The following is a 22974-nucleotide window of genomic DNA, read 5'->3' as shown; positions in this document are numbered from 1 at the left end:
GGTGTTGCAGCAGAGTTTGAACAGTAGACCTCACATTTGCATCAGGACCTATCCACTGTGCTATGCATTGGCTTGCACGGAAACTTCACAAGGAACTACATAAGCTATTTCAAAAAATAATATATATATATATATATATATATATAATTCTTTTTTTTTTTTCATTTTCAATACGTTTTCATATTTAAATACAATTTTTTTCCATTTTCATATTTAAATATTGTGTACATTTTGTTTAATAAATTTAAAATATTAATACAATGATATAAAAATGAATAAATAATATTACAAATATTATTAATTTTTTAATTATATATTTATAACATCACCGATTCAACCGTGATTCAACCACCAATCCGTCCAGTAAACCATGAATCGATAACTTTTTCGGTTCAATATCCGATCCAATTCTGAAAATATTGAATAAGTCATTCAACAGTGGAACCATTTAATTAAAAGAGTGAAGAAATTTTCTAGGATGATTAAAGACAACCTAAATTTTCTGAATGTTGGAGGCAAAACTCATACTTTTAATCTAATAAAATGCTATGAGATTCATGAAATCAAAATAAATAGAAATTCATGGTTTCCTTCCTCAGCTTAGGTCCATGGAAATTAACTTAATGAATCCTTGTTGAAAAGTCTCAAGTCAATCCAACAATATTAGCGATTATAGGCATGATTTTTTTGGTAAGCCTTGATTGGTAAGCCGTAAATTTTGGTAGGCAAATATTGTGTTTGTAATCTGTACATATTTTCTTCCTTGTTTAGGAGTTTTCCTTGTTTAGGAGTATTGATGTATCTCTTCTCTGTGTATATATATTTGCAACTGATGATAATAAAAGACAGAAGAAAATTGATCCAAAATCACCTAGAGTTTTTTCGTGGTATTAGAGCCCTTGTGAGCTAAACATACATCATCATGGCTGGTGATGGGAAGAAAGGAGATGATGGAGGGTCCAACTCTGACAGAAAAATGCTGACCCCCTATGCATTGACTTCCAATGATAATCCAGGTAATATAATTACCCAAGTTCAGCTGAAAGGTGAGAACTATGATGAATGGGTGCGTGCTGTGCGTACTGCTTTGCGAGCCAAAAAGAAATATGGATTCGTTGATGGATCCATCAAACAACCGGACAACGATTCACCAGAACTTGAAGATTGGTGGACCATCAATTCAATGCTTGTCTCATGGGTGTTTAACACCATTGAACCCAAACTTCGATCAACCATATCTTACATGGAAAACGTAAAGGAACTTTGGGAAGAAATCAAACAGCGATTTTCTATTGGGAATGGTCCACGTGTACAACAATTGAAATCAGATCTTGTGAATTGCAAGCAGGAAGGGCAAGACATAGTTGTCTATTATGGTCGACTCAAGTCTCTTTGGGACGAACTAAACAATTATGACTCAATTCCAGTATGTACTTGTACTGGGTGTAAATGTAACATTACCGCTCAGTTGGAGAAGAAGCGGGAAGAAGAAAAAGTTCATCAATTCTTAATGGGATTAGATGAAGATGGATATGGGACAATACGTTCCAATATCCTGAGCACTGAACCTTTGCCAAATCTAAATCGAGTTTACACTATGATCGTACAACAAGAACGAGTACGGACCATGACTCGGACAAAGGAAGAAAGAAGCAGCCCCATGAGTTTTGCAATGCAAGCTGATGGTCGAAACCCAGGGGGGGATGGAAAAGACAAGACCATGATTTGCTCAAATTGCAAGTGGAAGGAACATGAAGCTGATAGTTGCTTTCAACGGATTGGTTATCCAGAATGGCGGGGTGACAGGCCACGCACAACCATAGGTAGGCGTAGTGGTGGGCGTGGACGTGGTGTTCAGTAGGGTACAGGTGGAGGACGAGGACGTGGAGGGACTGCTAGAGCCAATGCAGTTCAAACATCATGAACTAATGGTGGGAGAAGTGTTGTGATTGATTCTAATAGAACGGGAATTAGTGGGTTGAGTGACGAACAATGGGCCACACTTCTTACCATGTTAAACTCACACAAAGGTGGTGCTAATGAGAGGTTGATAGGTAAGCAAAATATTTTGCCTTGGATTATTGATACAAGGGCTTCGCATCACATGACCGGCACATATGAATGTTTGAATGACTTGCGTGATATTATGCCTTATCCGGTTGGGTTGCCAAATGGAGCAGAGACCAAAGCTTTGAAAGAAGGAACTGTGACTCTTGGAGAAAAATTGAAACTACGACATGTTTTGTTTGTGCCTAAATTGAAATGCAATTTGATTTCTATGTCACAACTTCTTGATGATTCCAATCTTGTTGTTCAATTCACTAATAAAATTTGTGCTATACAGGACCACAATTTAAGGATGCTGATTGAAGCGGGTGAACAACACGAGGGGCTTTAGTTTCTCAAGGGAGTGGCTCCTATTCGTGCTTACAAGACAACTAGTATTGCGTCTTATGAGCTCTGGCATAGAAGAATGAGTCATTCCTCTTCAAGGGTAGTAGATTTAATTTATGAAGTTGATAGTGTTGGTAGAAATGGTGTGAAGAATAAGTTTTGTGATATTTGTTTTCGAGCTCAACAAAACAGAGAAGTGTTCTTTTCTAGTGATAATAAAGCTAAAGAATGTTTTGACCTGATTCATTGTGATTTATGGGGAGCTTATGGGGTTCCTGCTTCTTATGGAGGTATTTATTTCTTGACAATCGTTAATGATTGTTCACGTGTGGTGTGGATATATTTGTTGAATAGAAAAGATGAGGTTGCTTGTGTTCTTAAAAATTTCATCGTAATGATGAGATGACAATTTGAAAAAATGTGAAAATTGTTAGGAGTGATAATGGTACTGAGTTTATGTGTTTGACAAAATATTTTGCTGAACATGGAATTTTACATCAAACTTCGTGTGTTGGGACGCCACAACAAAATGGGCGTGTAGAAAGAAAGCATCGTCCTATTCTCAATGTAGCGAGAGCCCTACAATCTCAAGCACATTTACCTATTGAGTTTTGGGGTGAATGTGTTCTTACAGCTGGATATTTGATTAATAGGACACCATCTGTTTTATTGGATGGTAAGACACCATATGAGATCTTATACGAACAAGCCCCCTCCTATAAGCACATTCGAACTTTTGGGTGTTTGTGCTATGCCCATGACCAAAATCGGGATAAAGACAAATTTGCTAATCGGAGCCGAAAATGTATTTTTGTTGGGTATCCGTTTGGAAAGAAAGGTTGGTGGTTATATGACTTGGAAGGCGGCAAATATTTTGTTTCAAGGGATGTAATCTATGTTGAAGCAGAATTTCCGTACTTCAACAATGTTGTCAACTCTTCTGACAGAGAATAAAGTTGTGGATTACTCTACAGATGATGAGGACCCGTATATGTAGAATGACATGGAGGAGCAACAGGCTTCTATCTCGGATGTAGAGCACAAGATTGATGTTGAGATGGGACATAATATGGAGATGGCTACTGATGGGAATACTGAAGTAGGAGACAGGGGGGGCACCGACGTGTCAAGACCTATGGTGTCTGAGGAACAGTTTGGCAAAGGAAAAAGGATTAAGCAACCTTCTGTTCGGTTGAAAGACTATGTAACGCATACCATTCGAGTAAGCCCCTCAACGAGTTCATCATTCCAGTCAAAATCCTCAGGTACACCCAATCCTTTAGCATATTATGTGAATTGTGATAAATTTTCTGCACAACATTGGTTCTTTCTAGCAACTATTACCATAGGGTGTGAACCAAGCACTTATACTGAGGTAATAAAAGATGAACGTTGGAGAGAGACGATGAGAAAGGAAATACAGGCTCTTGAAGACAATGAAACATGGACAGTAGAAGACTTGCCTCCTGGGAAGAAAGTAATCGGGAGCAAATGGATCTACAAGATTAAATATAATTATGATGGAAGAATCGAGAGATGCAAGGCGCACTTAATGATTCTTGGAAACAAACAAGTCGAAGGCATAGATTACAATGAGACTTTTGCCCCGATAGCAAAGATGGTCATAGTGCGAACATTTCTTGCCGTTGCAGCTGCGAAGGGTTGGGAACTGCATCAAATGGATGTACATAATGCCTTCCTGCACGGTGAGTTAGATGAAGAGGTATATATGCAAATGCCGCCTGGTTTTGCATCTCCAACACCAGGTAAAGTCTATAGACTTCGAAAGTCATTATATGGTCTGTGACAAGCACCCATGTGTTGTTTTGCCAAGTTAGCAGCGACGCTGACAAGTTATGGATTTAAGCAGTCGTATTTTGATTACTCATTATTTACTTATGAAGCTCAACACATTCAACTCAATGTTCTTGTCTATGTTGATGATCTAATTATATCTGGAAATGATGGAACGGTTGTGCAACAGTTCAAAGATTATTTGAGTCGGTGTTTTCATATGAAGGATCTAGAAAAATTAAAATATTTTTTGGGGCGAGGAACTCAGATGGTATCTTCTTATGTCAACGCAAGTATACATTGGACATCATCTCTGAGGCTGGGCTGCTGGGAGCCAAGTCGGCTGGGACTCCTCTTGAACAAAACCATAAATTAGCATTTGTTGGGAATTCTGATTTACGTGATCCTGGACAATACAGATGCTTGGTGGGTAGGCTTATCTACCTGACGATTACCCGGCCAGAACTGTCTTATTGTGTGCATATGCTTGCTCAGTTCATGCAGCAACCGAATGATGAACATTGGGAAACAGCTTTGAGAGTTGTTCGATATTTCAAAGGCAATCTGGGACAAGGTATCCTTTTGTGTTCTGATTGTGACCTGAAACTATATGCTTATTGTGACTCAAATTGGGCTAGTTGTCCTTTAACACGACGATCTTTGACTGGTTATTTTATTCTTTTGGGTAATTCGCCAATCTCTTAGAAGACTAAGAAGCAACATACGGTGTCTCACTCTTCGGCTAAAGCGGAATATAGGTCCATGGCAACCACAACTTGTGAATTGAAATTGTTGAAAGGATTATTGTCTACCCTTGGTGTGATGTATTCTGACCCTATGCATTTGTACTGTGATAGTCAGGTGGCTTTACACATAGCAGCTAATCCCGTTTTTCATGAACGAACAAAGCATATTGAAGTTGATTGCCACTTTGTATGTGATGAGATACAAAATGGTGCTATTTACACTAAGTATGTTCATACTTCCATGCAGCTTACAGACATTTTTACGAAAGCTTTGGGAAAACGACAGTTTGACTTTCTTCTTCGCAAGTTGGGCATTCGGAATCCTCATGCACCAACTTGAGGGGGGGTATTAGTGATTATAGGCATGATTTTTTTGGTAAGCCTTGATTAGCAAGCCTTGATTGGTAAGCCATAAATTTTGGTAGGCAAATATTGTGTTTGTAATCTGTACATATTTTCTTCCTTGTTTAGTTTTACCTTATTTAGGAGTTTTCCTTGTTTAGGAGTATTGATGTATATCTTCTCTGTGTATATATATTTGCAATTGATGAGAATAAAAGACAGAACAAAATTGATCCAAAATCACCTAGAGTTTTTTCAATAATGTTAACAAAGAATGAAATGTTGTGGAAAATGATCCCATTTAATCTGATGGATCCTTGGGAAATTCATGGGTTCTTTCCTCAGCTTAGTGCCACATGAAAATTTATGGCCTCCTTGTTGAAAAGTCGAAGTCAATGATAGCAATGTATAAGAGGAAACCGTGAAGGAAGTCCAGAATGGTAATGGGGAATCATGTAATAGCATTGAATTTTAAAGTAACGGGATAATTTATGTTCTTTTTCTTCTGCTTTTTAAAATATCTTAAGAGGATAAGACAAACAACCAAAGCAATAAGTTCTGAACTGCACCAGAGGTTCAGGAGCAGTATCCCAAACTCTAAAGATGTGTAGTTCCTTGAAACTGGTCCTCTCTCTTTCTTGCTTCCTGTTTGTTGGAATCTTTGCAGAGGTCGATGAGTGCAAGGTATCAAGGTGCAACCCCAATGGTCCAGCCATCCGTTTCCCGTTCTGGCTTAGAGACCACCAGCCAGCCCACTGTGGATTCCCTGGGTTTGAGCTATTGTGCACGGAGAAGTATCAGACCATGCTAAACCTCTCACACTCAGTGAAGCTATTGGTGAAGAAAATAAATTACAAATCTCAAGAAATTCAAGTTCATGACACAGATGATTGCCGTCTAACACAGTTTCCAAACCTCAGTTTATCCATCTCTCCTTTCCAGTTGCTAGAAGAAAATCAAGTAGATTTCAGCCTACTCAATTGTTCTTCAAGTAGAACAGCATATTCAAATGATTTTCACCCAGTCCCTTGCCTTAGTGTCCCTGCTTACCAGGTTTATGCTGTCCATTCGTCATATTCCATCCATTACATGGACCTATCCTCTTGCCGCAAGATTCACAATGTTTCACTTCCATATCAAATACTCAAGGGAGAAAATATTTTTCCTCTGAATTGGGACAAACCAATGTGCAAAAGCTGTGAAGCAAAAGGTGGGAAGTGCAGATTGAAGAAGAGTAATAGCAAGGAACCTGAAACCCAATGTGTCAAAGGTACTATCCTTCATCCATGTCCTGCTTTTGTTCATCTTTCAAGCAAGTATATATGTACATGTTAGCTGATTGGGTACCTAGTTTAATCAATGGAAGTGTTTAGCATAATCATTTTTCATTATGTTTTTATAGATCCTTTATACCTATAACTGCAGTGACATACAACCGGGATTCTCAGATGGAATTCTTGATAACTTCTGCTTATCTGGGAAAAGGAAATAAAATACAAGGAATATCAGTTTTTTATTTTTAATGTCATGAAGAAAAAAAAATGGAGTGCGATCTGAAACTCCTCATTTATGTTTTGGAAAAAGATAAGCATCTCAAAGAAAGCCCAACAAAGGAACCATACAAGACTTAAAATCTAGGAAATGGAGAAAATTAAACCCATGAGATATCTTCTCTTTTTTTAATAAGATAGAAATTATCACCACAAGTAATTGATAATTTTACATCTTTTGCAGGTGCATCAAAAAAACCAATGGTTACAGGTAATTTTTATTTGCTCATGCTTTATCTGTCGTGAGAAAATAGAGAGATGATGGTTCACAACTTGCATATTTTTCCCTTTCATGTACTAGCAAAAGATATTTTTCTCTTTATGCAGGTATAACCCTTGGTTCCATTCTTCTTATTATTGGAACCGTTGCACTCCATCGTGTATATAGCTGGAAGAAATTAGAAAGAAACAATCAAATAAAGATTGAAAAGTTTTTGGAAGATTACATAGCTCTCAAGCCTACAAGATACTCTTATGCTGATATTAAGAAGATCACAAACCAATTCCAAGATAAATTGGGTGAAGGAGGTTTTGGAACAGTGTATAAGGGAAAGTTGTCTGACGAAGTTCATGTTGCAGTCAAGATCCTGAACAACACCAATGGAAATGGGGAGGAGTTTCTTAATGAAGTGGGAACCATGGGTAGAATCCACCATGTGAATGTTGTTCGCTTAGTTGGCTTCTGTGCTGATGGATTTAGACGAGCTCTTATTTATGAGTTCTTGCCAAATGAGTCGCTAGAGAAGTTCATATTTTCAAGAACAATTAAAAACCATTCACTTGGTTGGAAAAAGCTTCAAGATATTGCTTTAGGTATTGCCAAAGGAATTGAATATCTTCACCAAGGTTGTGATCAAAGAATCCTCCATTTTGATATCAAACCTCATAATATTTTACTTGATCACAATTTTAATCCAAAAATAGCTGATTTTGGACTCGCCAAATTATGTTCCAAGGAACAAAGTGCAGTTTCTATGACTACAGCTAGGGGGACCATGGGCTATATTGCTCCAGAGATGTTATCCAGGAATTTAGGAAATGTGTCTTACAAGTCAGATGTTTTTAGCTACGGAATGCTATTACTTGAAATGGTAGGAGGAAGGAAGAATATTGATGTTACTGTGGATAACACTAGCCAAGTTTACCTCCCAGAATGGATTTATAATCATCTAGATCAAGGTGAAGAGCTGCAAATTCGAATTGATGAAGAAGGAGATACTCAAATAGTAAAAAAATTGACAATTATTGGACTTCGGTGTATTCAATGGTTCCCAACGGATCGTCCTTCTATGAAGCTTGTGGTTCAAATGTTAGAAGGAGAACATAATTTATCCACGCCTTCCAATCCTTTCACTTGCACTACTCCAACAAAAACAAATGCAAGCACATCTAAAAGATACCTTCAACAAGAGTTAACAGTCATCTCAGAAATTGAATGAAAGATGTCATCCTGTCTTTTTCAATTTTTAGAAGTGTGTAATTTAAATATGATGTAGTAATCCTTCATCAATGTAGGTTTATAATTTTACTATTATCATGTACCAGCAATTTTACTACAATGTTCATTTTGAGGCTCAACTTAAAATATGTTTCAAAAGTTCTCTCTCACATAATTGATTTATCTTCTTCATAATGTTTTATGTAGTATAAGCAAAAATATATGATTAGTCTCAACCTAGTTCAGTTCAGCTCCCCAAAGCTTTGTGGATCACCTTTGACTAGCAAAAGGGTAGCTTATTTTACCAAATTCCAATAAGAAGTCTAGCAGTCTATCTTTAGGGAAAAAACAAAATTGTTCTGTTTTTAACAAGATTTTCCGTTATAGATTCAATAGCATGTCATAATTTATTGGATAAATTTCAAATTTTCAAATCTAGTGTGTGTAAAGTGGGTGAGAAACAGTGGAAAAACTCTGGAGATGAGCAGTGTTGCTTAAGAATTGAGGCTTTTAATTGTTGACAATAGGATATATAAGCCTTAAGGCTTTTGATTATTTATATTATAGAAGTTTCAGAGAAAATGTGACCAAAAAAATAATGTGAAAAGACGAAAGAAAAAAAAAAGTGAAAAATAATATAAATATATTTCTTTTCTTTTCTTTTCTTTTCTTTTCTCTTTTACATAAAGATTAAAAATTTTGAAAATTGTATAAATTGTATTATTAGTACTATTATTATATATGATTTCCTTTGTAAAGGAAATTTTGATTTGTCTTTACTTTATTTGCTTTCTTTTCTAGTATTTCTAATAACCCAAAAGAAAATCTACAAAAATATAAATACTTTTTTTTTCGAGAAGTATATTAGTATAGCTTAAGTTTCTTCAATGGTTGCAATAACATCCATGGACAGTTTGATTGCATCATTTCATGGTCTTGAGATTAATGGATGCTTTTGTTTCTCAAATATTAGTTTTCCACTCCATGTAAGAATAAATCATGCTATCAAGTCAAAAGTCGTATTATTATTCATTCTGAGTGTAAAATTTTTAGAGTAAAAAAATTTCAAAATATTCAAAAGGCCTTCAACAAAGGATCATGCTCCTTCAAGAATTTCTATATTGAAAATAAGAACCCATATTGATTAAATTGACTTTGAAAGTAAGAACCCAATTGAGTCTTGGTAATAAATGGAAATTTGTCCTTACATTTGGAGGACTTCATTTCTTTCTCTTTAGAAATATGCAATGAGCTTAATGTGATAGAAGGAATGCGTGAATTTCTCATCCGTGGATTTTTAGGGTCAAGCTAATTTCTTATTCCACCTACTTGGTAGACTATAAGGGTTGCCAATGTTGAATAGTGAAGCAAGACACAACAAAAACTGACTTGCTCCTTTCCTCCTATATGTATTTATCTACTTTTCCACACAAAAATCCACCATTAAGAAGTTCTCACCTCCTTCCATCTATCACATCTAGCTCATTGCACAAATCTAAAAGCAAAGGAATCAAATCCTCCAAATGTAAGGACAAACCTCAATTCAATGCCAAGATTGACTAGGGGGTCTTCATTTGAAAAGTCATATATATAGATTCCATCATTATAAATTAACAATGGGCCATATGTAAGAACAATGGACCACACATTACAATGACTTCACATGTATATAATGGACCATATGTAAACAAAAGTTCTCTCTCACATAATTGATTTATCTTCTTCATAATGTTTTCTGTAGTATAAGCAAAAATATATGATTAGTCTCAACCTAGTTCAGTTCAGCTCCCCAGAGCTATGTTGATCACCTTTGACTAGCAAAAGGGCAGCTTATTTTACCAAATTTTAGCAAGAAGTCTATCTTTGGGGGAAAAAAAAATTGTTCTGTTTTTAATAAGATTTTCCGTTATAGATTCAATAGCATGTCATAATTTATTGGATAAATTTCAAAATTTCAAATCTAGTGTATATAAAGTGGCTGAGAAACGGTGGAAAAACTCTGGAGATGAGCAGTGTTGCTTAAGAATTGAAGCTTTTAATTATTGACAATAGGATATATATGTATAAGCCTTAAGGCTTTTAATTATTTATATTATAGAAGTTTGAGAGAAAATGTGACCAAAAAAAATAATGTGAAAAGATGAAAAAAAAAGTGAAAAATAATATAAATATATTTCTTTTCTTTTCTTTTCTTTTCTCTTTTACATAAAGATTAAAAATTTTGAAAATTATATAAATTGTATTATTATTACTATTATTGTTATTATATATGATTTTCTTTGTACTTTACACAATAAACTAAAGAAGGAAATTTTTATTTGTCTTTACTTTATTTGTTTTCTTTTCTAGTACTTCTAATAATCCAAAATAAAATCTAGAGAAATAAAGATACTTTCTTTTAGAGAAGTATGTTGTTGTAGCTTAAGTTTCTTCAATGGTTGCAATGACATCCATAGGATTCCATGGTCTTGAGATTAATGGATGCTTTGGTTTCTTAAATCTTAGTTTTCCACTCCATATAAGAATGGTCCAACGTTAATTTCTATTGATTAAATTGACTTTGAAAATAAGAATCCAATTGAATCAATTTCCTTGGTAATAAGTGGAAATTTGTCCTTACATTTGGAGGACTTCATTTCTTTCTCTTTAGAAATATGCAATGAGCTTAATGTAATAGAAGGAAGGTATGAATTTCTCATCCGTGGATTTTTAGGGTCAAGCTAATTAATTATTCCACCTCCTTGGTAGACTATAAGGGTTGCCAATGTTGAAAAGTGAAGCAAGACCCAACACAAACAAACTTGCTCTTTTCCTCCTATATGTATTTATCTACTTTTCCACAAAAAATCCATCACTAAGAAGTTCTCACCTCCTTCCATGTATCACATCTAGCTCATTGCACAAATCTAAAGGCAAAGGAATCAAATCCTCCGAATGTAAGGACAAACCTCAATTCAATGCCAAGATTGACGGGTCTTCATTTGAAAAGTTATATATATAGATTCCATCACTATAAATTAACAATGGGCCATATGTAAGAACAATGGACCACACATTACAATGACTTCACATGTATATAATGGACTACATGTAAACAAAAAGTCATTGGAATTATTGAAGGTTCATGATGCTACAAATTTGTTGTTGGTTAATTAGAATTTCCTATAACACCTTTTATCAAAAGCAAAATTCCTTTTTTTTTTTTTTTTTTTTGTAATCTTATTAAGTTGATAAAACAACGCATGAAAGAAACTCTTAAGTCTAACCATTACATTTATTCAATTACATCTAATAAAACCAACTGGAAATCCTTAACTAGTTAATTTGTTCTATGAACTCTCGATAACTTGACAAGTATCATTTAATTAAGATATTCATTCTATAGTTTATATTCTTGAAAAGAATAAGATTCTTATTTTATTTTATTTCTATTTCTTTAGGTAAAGATATTGCACAAAATATCTCATATTGGTATTTTCTTGTAAAAAAAAAAAAGTTATCTTGAAAAATAAAGAAAAAATTACCAAGTTGAGATCAATATAAAGTTTATTTTTCATATGTAAAAATATAAAGCTTCCAATTTCAATTGAAGCTATTTTAATCTTGCATTTAATCTATATCCCTAGTCTCTTCTGGTCTCCTAGAGTATAATTTATATATTTTATTTTAAATTTATTGTGATCTTTATCTATCCACATGAAGAAGTTTTGGTAAATGAAAACATAATAAAAAAAAATGTCATAATATGTTTTCTAAGGAATAGAGAAATAATAAACAACAGCATACTACTATGAAGATATGAAGATGTTGCCTTGACTTTTGGATAATTTAATAGATTTTGCTCCTCTTGTATTGATAGATGGGATATTCTAGATGGTACAACTCATTAGTATGGCTTCTAAATCTCTGTAAGTAGATTTACAAAATATATCATTGAGCTCAAATAATAAACAACACCATATTACTATGAAGATATGAAGATGTTGCCTTGACTTTTGGATAATTTAATAGATTTTGCTCCTCTTGTATTGACAGATGGGATATTCTAGATGGTACAACTCATTAGTATGGCTTCTAAATCTCTGTAAGTAGATTTACAAAATATATCATTGAGGTAGTTAGATGTGATAGAGCATGACACCATGAATTTCTCAACTATGAATTATGCAGAAAAGTTTACACGGTATTTTTGGAAGAGCACAACTTAATTGTTCTGGTTCTATCTTGCCTGACTGACTATAAAGGTCACAAAGTTGAAAAGTCAGCATTATAGAAAATTAAAATTTTATAAATAACCATTTAGAAAGTTTATCCACTTTTATGAGGCCTTTCTTTAAGGTAAAGCTACATGCTTTAGAGGCAAAGGATGCAAGCAAATTATCTGAGGAAGTGGAGAAATCCTGTATGGAAGAACTAGATAATGTATGTAAGTGGAGAAATCCCGTTCTATTAGTTGACTGCAAAGACGCCAACATTGTGGGGCGGTTGATGTGTCCAGTCAATGTTTTTTAGCACTTTCTCCCAGTGGGTAAGAGGTGATACTTTACCTAAACCATTTTTTGGAACCAAACCGAAGATTTATAACAAAAAGCAGAACTGATCGTTCTTAATCTATAGTCTAATAAAAGAGCGCGACGGAGAGGAAAGAGACCATCTCCAGCTATGTTGAGGAGGCTCTTATTTGCCGGTTTTGCAGCCATTTTTCTACTTCTGTTACTCCCAACAACTTGCAAAGCCAAGCTGAATCATCATCGCTGTCACTCTTCTTGTGGGAATATTCCGGATATAAGCTACCCTTTCCGACTGAAAGATGACCGACGCAGGTGTGGAGACAGGAAGTATGAACTGGCTTGTGAGAATAATCGCACAATCTTACACTTATATTCTGGAAGATACTATGTAGAAGAGATCAATTATATTAGGTGGACGATAAGGGTGGTTGATACTGGCCTAAAGAAAGATGATTGTTCTTCTCTGCCTCTTCATTCTTTGACTTATGCAAACTTCAGTGACGGAGATCCATATCGTCTGTCCCATGAGAGATCAGATGTAAATTTCGTTGATTGTGAAGCTCCAATAAATTCTTCTCTCTACATCGACATGGCACCTTGCAGTAGAAACAGTTCTTCCAACTCTTCTTTATCTTCGATGCAAACATATTCATATGTTGTAGTCAGAGACATGGCCCTGTCAGATTTAGAGGACTCTTGCAGTGTAGGCTTGGCGGTTGGCTTCTCGACCAGAGGGCAGAAGATTGATAATTCTCTTCCAGACATCCACAACGGGCTGCTGTATGGGGCTGACCTTTTATGGGTCAATTGCTTCGGCTTCCTATGCACTTCATGCGGTGAGATGTTAGAATTTAAAATTTTTCTATGTATTAATAAACTTTTTTAAAATATTTTTGTTTATCTTTTTTTTTTTTTTTTTTGCAAATGTTCCGATTGGTAATTGAATGTGACATCGTCTAAACCTGTTTGCCGCCTTAACATGCCGTATTGTTTTCTTTGAACTACTTTTTCCAGCTTTATGATTTAATTACTCCTTTTATCATGCTGAGGCAGATGGTAAGGACAATTTGATGGACAAGTTATATTGCATTGCAGAAGGTGAGAGTCCTCTCTCCACCTCCAAATGCTTCCTTCTTTTATATGCTTGTCTATAGAATGTTTCAGTATCACCTCTAACTTGGTTTAATTTATTTTGTTATTTTTAACAGACCTTGTCGAATTTGTAATCCAGCTCACTGGTAAGACACATTGTATTTTCCTCATTCAGGTTCTGAACCAAAGAAATACGGTAATATGAATTTTGTAACAGACTAGGAAAGACGACTTAGGTCTTGAAAGATAGGACACATTCGGAGAAAACACAAGCCTTTCAAAAGCATCTTTCTGTTACCCAATAACTAAAAGGGAAAATAAAAATAAAAGAAAACCTTAAGTTTAACTTAACAAAATGGTATTGCACAGAATAATTTAAGATTCCCTGATGATTTTTCTGTATTTCTCCTTTCCAGTTCTTGCTGTTGCAGCCAAGATTTTCTTCGGGGTTCCATGTGTGTTAATATTTCTGATCTACAAATGGAAAAGGAGGAGCTTATCCATGTACCATGCCATCGAAGAGTTCATTCAGACCCACAATAATCTAAAACCTATTAGGTACTCTTACTCGAACATTAAGAAGATGACCAAAGGCTTCACAGAAAAGTTAGGTGAGGGCGGCTATGGTTCAGTATATAAAGGAAAGCTGAAAAGTGGCCATCTTGTAGCAGTAAAAATGCTGGCCAATTCCAAAGCTAATGGACAAGATTTCATCAATGAAGTTGCTACAATTGGAAGGATTCATCATTTCAATGTGGTGCAACTAATTGGATTTTGTGTTGAGGGATCAAAACGAGCTCTTGTGTATGACTTCATGCCTAATGGATCTCTTGACAAGTACATATTTCCTGAAAAGGAAGAATATATCTCCTTGAGCTTTGAGAAAATGTATCAGATTTCTCTAGGAGTGGCCCACGGGATTGAATACTTACATCGGGGTTGTGATATGCAAATCCTACATTTTGATATCAAGCCCCATAATATACTTCTTGATAAGAATTTCACTCCAAAGGTTTCAGATTTTGGCCTAGCAAAATCTTATCCAGCAGATCATAGCATCGTGTCTTTAACTGGAGCAAGAGGGACAAGGGATACATGGCTCCAGAACTGTTCTACAAAAACATTGGAGGAGTCTCATACAAAGCTGATGTCTATAGTTTTGGAATGCTGTTGATGGAAATGGCAGGCAGAAGGAGGAATCTGAATGTGTTTGCTGAGCATTCAAGCCAAATTTACTTCCCTTCCTGGGCCTACGATCAATTCAATGAAGGAAAGGGCATAGAAATAGGAGATGCCACAGAGGAAGAACAAAAACTTGCAAAAAAGATGGTCCTAGTAGCCTTATGGTGCATACAGTTTAAGCCCAGTGAACGTCCTTCAATGCACAAAGTTATAGAGATGCTTGAAGGAAAGGTTGACCAACTGCAAATGCCTCCAAAGCCTTTTCTAACTCCACAAGAGGTGTAAGTGGATGATCGTGGAAAGAAAACGAACACAACAGAAATATCAGGAATTAGTATCAGTTAGTGTGCACTACTGGTGTAGCTACTCAAAAGAGTACGACACATTAGCCTTCTTGATGTCCATCCCCATCTATGATAGTGCAAGCTTTGTTGGAGAGTATGATATACAATGTGAACCCAAATTCTACATGCTCCAAATTCCCATGTATTTAGTTGTTCTTGAATATTGAAAGGTAGGTTAGCCACAGATTATTTATCAGCTTTCCCTAGTAATTATATGCCCTACCCTTGGAGTAATGCCCTTCTTGATGTCCACCGATTCCACATCCCCTTCTTTGGCTAGAGTTGATTTCCAGTAATATACTAGTTTTCTTGTCATTTATGATATTAAATATGTAAAATAAAGAAACAAAATGACAAAGGTTAATTTTAGCTTTGTTTGGGAGTGTTTTGGGAACAGTTTTTTAGAATGGTTCTTAAAAATAGATTTTTTTTTTTTTTGTGTTTTCAAAAATACTTGATTTCTTCTGCTTTGTATTTTCCTGGATACAAGTATAAGATTGTGCAGTTATTCTCACAAGCCAGCTCATACTCGCTTTCTCCGCAGCTCTGTGGATCATCTTTCAGTGGGGAAGGGTAATATGCCCGCAGGAAGAGGTACAGACCTGATGATTCCGCTTGGCTTTACATGTTATAGGGACTAACAGAAGTAGAAGAAGGGCTGCAAAACCAGGAAATAAGATCCTTCTCAACATACCTGAAGATGGTCTCTCTCTTTTCTGCTCTTTTATTGGACTTCAAATTAAAAACAATCAGTTCTGCAATTCCTCATAATTGGTCAGTCTGGGTCCAACATTGCCCACTTGGAGACCATGCCAAAGAGCATTGACTAGTGCCTTCTTAGTCAGCTAAGTACAACAGGATGAGAAGACATGCAGCCTCTTCATTGACATACATACATTATCTAGTTCTTCCACTAGAATCTAAAGTGGGAATCAGTAAAAGCACACAATTAAACAAGTATCTGTTCTTCCTTGGAAAAAGCAATGAATATAACACGAATTAATAGGTCAGTCAACAGAGGAACTGTTTTCTTAAAAGAGTGAAGAAATTTTCCTGGATGATTGAAGACAGCCTAAATTTTCTGATTGTCGGAGGCAGAATTCATACTTTAATCTAATAAAATGCTACGAGATTAATGAAATCAAAGTGAACATGCCTAGCTATAATGCCTAAGAATGGAAATTCATGTTTTCATTCCTCAGCTTTGTTCCATGGAAATTAATTAACTTAATGAATCCTCAGTGAAAAGTCTCATGTCAATCCAACACTAATGCCGTGGAAAATGATCCCATTTAATTTTGAAAAGTATTTTCATGAAAAACAGTTCTTAAAAATTGTTTTTTAATGTTTTGTAAAACAAAAGTAAATGTAGTAATTGAAATATTTTTAACTTATTTTTTATATTTTTAAATATGTTTAAAAAATAAACTTTATGTATATTGTCTTATTTTTAATCATTTTTCATTGTATGATTATTTTTTAAAATGATCCTCAAAAAACAAATAAAAATAATTAAAAGATGTTATTTAAAATACCTTTATTTTTGTTTTTAAAAACAAAAAAGTAGTGTTTTTTGCTTTTTGATTGTCAAATATGTTTTTCAGTTGTTTTGTTCATGAGAATAGAAAACTGTTTTAAAAAACAATTACCAAATATTACCTATGATTTTTGTAAGCAAACACTTATAACATTAAGAAGCGTGTTTAGTCCCTTTCAAAATCATTTTTAAATGGGCTTTTAATATTCTAGTATTGTAATAATCAATTACGTAAATGTAGTTCGGGTTAGTTTTTGGTCTTGGTTTTGTTTGGAAGTCAAAGGTAAAGCCAAAATTATAATTTTAGAATGATAATATTAGTACCATAAAAATTTCCCCAGACATAAAATATCTTCTTACATAAATTTGTAAATTAAGTTTGAAGTTTTTAATGATCAACAAAAACCGATTGTCTTAATATCAGAAACAAAAGAAGGTTGAGGCTACAACTATTATTACTAGCAAATAATTATCATTCTGCAGGTCTTCTAATTTATTTTAAATGCTTCAAACTTCACCTGCTTAGACCTGTCCAACAACTTCTTCAGCAGTCAGGCCAAGAACTTAGCCTTTAAGATCAATAAAAATAAACATTCCACATAAGAACTTGGTTTTTTTCATTTCTTTTGACAAATGTAAAATTTTTGTAATTTGAAAATTTTCACCTTAAGCTTAATTTGCTGATTATTTGACTTGGATAGCTACTTATAAGTACAAACCATCTTTAAAGAATAAATTACTAAACTGCTTAGGCCTAGAACATGTAATAAACACCTAATTTAAAAAACCAAAATATAAAGATTGTTTTTAGTATAATAAAAAATCTGGTTGCTTTATAAGAAAAATATAAAGCAATGTCTACTGGTATTTTTCAATTTGTCAAAATAGGGAATGCAGACATAATAATAATAGAATTTAAGAGATAACAAACTAGTGATGCAACATAATGAACCTATTAACTTGTATTTTAAAAGAGAACCTTAGAAAGGCCATACTTAGGACTCTAAAATTTTCATTCTACTTATGATCTAACTAGGGAGGATTTTGGAAAGATCATAACCTCAGAGAAATGCATCAGACTACTACCTGCATGGAAATTTGAACAGGATTTCAGATTCAAATCATCGAGTTCAGGGTAGACTAAATACAAAGCCAACAAGTAAATTCACAAGTTCAATATTTGAAGACCAAAATTGACTCAAGAAGATGCTCTATATACTTCATTATCATTTTAGGATACTTCAATTATGTGAATACAAGAAGAAAAAAAAAAGTATTTTCTGTTTCACTCCTTTTTTCATTTGTTTCTTAGAAAAAACTTAATTTCTTAAGCATTTCTTTTCACATAAAACTTTATATTATAAAAACTATTACTTGTTATTTATTACTATTATTATTGTAATAATTCATACAATGATCAAAAGAAAGAAAGAAAGAAAGGAAAAATCATTGCATGATAAAATTGCTCTATAGAACAGATTAAGTTAATAAACAAATTCATTTTTTAAATTTTCTTATGCTTATTGTAAGTAATGCACTATCATAGCAATCACATTTAGCATTAGCATATTCAATATCAAAAACGAAAAAAAGGAACAAAAGGGAAAAAAAAAATTGAGTTTCTTCCAGACCAGTAAGCTGATATCAAATTGTCCACCTTTGTATGATGAGGTTGGAGAGATGGCAGCCCCAATTGCTAAACAATTGGCAATTGGCTGATGTTAGCAAATAGCTAAACAAGAAGCTTAATAGTAAACCCCTTTCAAATATATGGATAGAGGGACTAGTAAGATGAAATCATTAAATGAATCTTTGTTTCTTTGATGGGGATTGCATTTTTTTTTTCTTTTTCTCTGATGGAACTTTGAAGTTTACATTATATTTTGAGAAAACCCAAAAACATGAAAAACAGGAAAAAAAAAAAAAAAAACACTAGACAAGACTCCTAGCACCCAAAAATGAAGGTACATTAAAATAAAAGTAAAAAAAAATTTGGTTATCATTTCTTTGATTAAATGATTTGTAACTTGAAAACCAAAAAGGAACAAAGAAAAAAAAAGCAAAAAAGAGAATGATCAACCAAAAGAAAAAAAGATGAACCCCAAATAGTTAGCATAGATACATTGAAGCCTCTTCCACCAAATCAATTAGGTGAAATATGGGTTCGAGGGCCAAACATGATGCAGGGCAAAGTTTGATCAAAAGTTTGTGTTAGTTCCTCTTCACAACGATTTCTAACAACAAGTGACCTTATTTGAATCTCCTAATTAATTAGGATCCATTCAAATTGAACCATCTTAATCCATTTAGAAAGGAAACATGGTGGTTAAGACATCAATTTTGGTTAAAATCAAATTATTAATGTTTTAATTTTGCCTTGTATTGACTTGTGAAGCCAAACAATGTATTCCAAATCAGACTGCTTAATCTCACAAGTGGCTTGTCTTGTGCTGTGGGACCTCCTAAGCTAACCCTTATCTTGCTAACATCTGATTTGCCAAATTAGGCGGATTAGACTTGTCAGACATGTTATAACATATAACTAAACACCTAAGATTCAAAGTTTGATTCTTTTCAATTAGACCTCTATGACATATGTGAAATATAAAACTGCTTCTGAATTTTGTATCTCTTTGTACCATTGAGTTTCAAATATTCTACATTAAGGAAAAGGGTGCTCAATAAAAGAGAATGAAAGAATGGTAAGATTATCATTCTCAGATATTTATAAGCCAATCTTGGCTATTATACCTTGATTTGTAGCTAACTCTCTCAGGATGTGAATTGCTGAGATATGGTGGCCTCAAATGAAAACAGAAAGGAAAGGGAAAAACCAACCAGAAAGAAAAGGAATTCGATAATTAGTAAATTGGCAGGAAGAAAAAGCAAATGCCTTCAACCTAGTAGATAAATTAAGTAAAGTGTCTCTCCTGTAAGCATCAAAATTTCCACTCAAAGAACAAATATCAAGCTTATGTCAATCAGCTGAATTAAAAATGAAAAAATGAGCCTAAAAAATCAATTCCTGATTTTTAAGAAGTTAGAAAATCACAAAATTGCATTTGCCCCATACATGAGATAACAGGATTTGTATAGAAGTAAAAGAATGGTTGGTGAAAAACAAATGTTGAAGTCCATTTTAGATTACCACTTGAATCCTAAGAAATGAAAATTGAGGGAGGTAAATTAGGAAGCCTTTTCCCTCCTTCAAAATTGCATAAACCCCAAAACCTATCAAATATTTCTCCTGAATAGCAATTATACATGATATAAATATAGTTAAATGACATGAATTTCAACATCTGAATTTTCAGATTTTTGACAAAATGCTTCTAGTCGATACCCATTAATATCGATAAACTTAATATTCATTTTTCCCCTTCTTTTGAGTGTTTACATGAAGAACAAAAGTAGTCTAAGGGGGTTTACTACTTTGATGGATTCAAAATAAAAAATAAATAAATAGATAAATAAAATGAAAAAAAAAAAAAGAAACAAGATTAAGATGAGTCAAAGTGTAGAATCCGAATTAGGGTGCAAAATGAAGAGCTTTGCTCTATCCGAAGCTTCCATAGCCTTTGATTTCATTAGGTGCAGACAAGGCACTATAATAATAGCAGACTCCATTGAATTTCATATCACTAAAATTTTCAACTTCATCTTATGCACGGAAGACAAAAAAACACAAAAGAGAAGGGGCACGAGCAATCATTGCTTCCAAGCTAAGCTTCGATGCACATGAAAATGGAAAGAAGAATAAGAGTGCAGAGATGAGGTATGTGAAAGTATGGTGAGAGATTGATGCTCATAATAATTAGTAAATATATACCAGGGAATCCAAACACAAACCCTAACCCTAACCCTAACCCTAACCAGAAAAAGAGAGATGGGAGGAAATAGAAGTGATGAAAAGAAACCCAATTTGAAATCAAAGAAAGAAAGAAAGGAATAACAGAGTGTGAAGCCGTGGAAGGAATCGAAAGAATACCTGGAAGATGTGGGCGATGAAGTGGCTAAAGAAATTGGTCGTTGAGCGAGTTGGTCATTGATCTCAGCCCCCTCAGTGATGAGGACGTCAGTGACGACAACAATCTAGTCGGAGAAATATACAGTGATGAGGATGGGTATTATGGCTTTGGGAGAAGAGTTCAATGGTCTCTAATGGTGGCTAAGAAGAGTGAATGATAAAAGACATTGCTCTCAGTAGGTTCAGCAGTCTAAATTGGGCAGGAGAGATAGTGCTTATATCGTGGCTCTATGGTCGCGGACAAGCCCATGTGGTTGTGCCTATTGGGCCATATATTGCTATTAGAGCTTTTATAGCAGCAACCCAGCCCATGTGGTTGTGCCTATTGGGCCTTATATTCCTATAAGAGCTTTTATAGCAGCAACCCATTCCTTCCCCAGCTATATGAGCTTTTATAGTAGCGATCCATTCCACCCTCAGCCATAATGATGTGGGAATTTATAATGTTTTTTTTTTTTTTTCTCAATTTACCATTTGACAACATACATGGAACTTTTTCTGACAAAGTTCCATTGATATGCTCTACTACCCTATTTTGCTTTTTATAAAACAAGAAAATGAAAGATTTGTTTGAAAGCTATTTTTTAAAATTGAGTATTTCTCCGATCACTTAATGTTGTAGAGTTAAGTTGTCTTTTTAATAATTTTTAAGTTTAAAATAAGAAATTAACATTCATAGCCATTGGTATTGTATTTTGTTCTTTTTTCTTGAGTTAATATAAATATCATTTGTAAATATAAAAAAATTAATTATCAAAATTTATCTAAATTTAAACAAAATTACTACAAATACTTTTTATTTTTGTACATAGATTTCAACAACCAATATTTATCTAATTTCAGATATTTTAATCCTTACTTAATATATGGAACTACCTAGAAAAGAATGAACATAATCTATTGAGTGGTCTACGTGATTATCCCCAACATTAAATTTCTATTTTTTCCATAAATTCAATTAATATTCCAATATCAACAATGGTCAAGTCTTCATCAATCTCATGCACAAGATTTCTAATTGCACAAATAGACATAGTAATAATAGCAATCCATATAAATAAAAAGCTTTAGCCCAAATAGTTTGTGTTGACCATAAAGTTGCCTCCTCGGCCAAATTGGGCTCTGCTGATGCTAGGCCTCAAACGTGCTGGGCTAGCCCAAATCCAAGCTAGCTAGTCCTACCCTACCAACTAGCTCATGGGTCTGATGGGCCTTTAAGGACCAAATACTGTATATTAATTCTAGAGACCCTGTCTTTAAAAACTGAAAATCAAGTCTGCAAACGGAGCCCTTTCAAGAAAGGCAGACCCTAAAAGTAAGAAAGTAGGAAGCAATTGGACAATTGTTATTGTTTCTTTTTTTGTGGGGAGAATGGGGTTGGGAATTTCCGTCCCCCTCTTTTGCTCATTTCTACTGTTGGAATGCTTATGCTTCAGTTACAAGTCATAGTTTATTTTCTATGATGACCACTTAGTATATATGAGGAATTTTTAAGAAAAACATTATTTCATGTGCTCAATTTCTTCTGAGGTTTTTGGATAAAAACTGGAGTTAGAAACTCCCAAAACTAAAGCATTATTTAGTTCTTAGAAATTTGAGAGAACACAATAAAAGAAATAGAGAAAAAAATTAAAAAATAAATTTAAAATTAATAAATTATATTTATATGTTATTTTAAACTCATTTTACACATTTTTCCTTTCCTACACGAAGATAAAGACATGTATTCGGGATTTAACCTTTGAATATAATTTTTGATAAATTTAGCTTAATTCCTGCTATCCTTTTCCTACAAACTAGCGGCATTACATGCATCATCAAACGTAGTGTTCATTTTTCAATTTGGTGGCCTTTATGGTCAGTTAAGCAAGACAAAAGCAAAAAAAAAAATTCCTTCTCCCTTTCTAGAAATACACTACCTACTTTTCCATAAAGATGAAGCTGAGTTGAGAAGGTCATGACCTCTTCCCTCATCCAGCCTATTCCACATTGTCATTGTAAAAGAATTAAAGTCCTT

The 22974-nt window shown here is 34.1% G+C and overlaps 1 protein-coding gene and 1 pseudogene across 1 annotated transcript; both read left to right on the top strand.

Annotated features, from left to right (window-relative positions):
* The first annotated feature begins 5852 nt into the window (after positions 1-5852).
* Positions 5853-8404, top strand: LOC117934270 (rust resistance kinase Lr10-like). The gene is made up of 3 exons (XM_034855939.1): positions 5853-6546; positions 7011-7037; positions 7154-8404. Exons 1-3 carry the CDS (start codon positions 5880-5882, stop codon positions 8263-8265), a joined length of 1806 nt encoding a protein of 601 aa, XP_034711830.1. The 5' UTR covers positions 5853-5879; the 3' UTR covers positions 8266-8404.
* A 4094-nt stretch (positions 8405-12498) lies between these two features.
* On the top strand, positions 12499-15789 carry LOC117934269 (annotated as a pseudogene).
* Positions 15790-22974: the final 7185 nt, after the last annotated feature.

The sequence above is a fragment of the Vitis riparia genome, chromosome 16 (assembly GCF_004353265.1).
Source record: "Vitis riparia cultivar Riparia Gloire de Montpellier isolate 1030 chromosome 16, EGFV_Vit.rip_1.0, whole genome shotgun sequence".
Classification (NCBI taxonomy): domain Eukaryota; kingdom Viridiplantae; phylum Streptophyta; class Magnoliopsida; order Vitales; family Vitaceae; genus Vitis; species Vitis riparia.
Note: the sequence above shows the minus strand (reverse complement) of the source record. Positions and strands in the feature narration are given on the sequence as shown.

Coding starts and splice junctions, on each gene's coding strand:
- LOC117934270 (XM_034855939.1), top strand. CDS start 5,880: ATGTGTAGTTCCTTGAAACTGGTCCTCTCTCTTTCTTGCTTCCTGTTT. Junction 6,547..7,010: donor TGAAACCCAATGTGTCAAAG/GTACTATCCTTC, acceptor CATCTTTTGCAG/GTGCATCAAAAAAACCAATG. Junction 7,038..7,153: donor AAAAAAACCAATGGTTACAG/GTAATTTTTATT, acceptor CTCTTTATGCAG/GTATAACCCTTGGTTCCATT.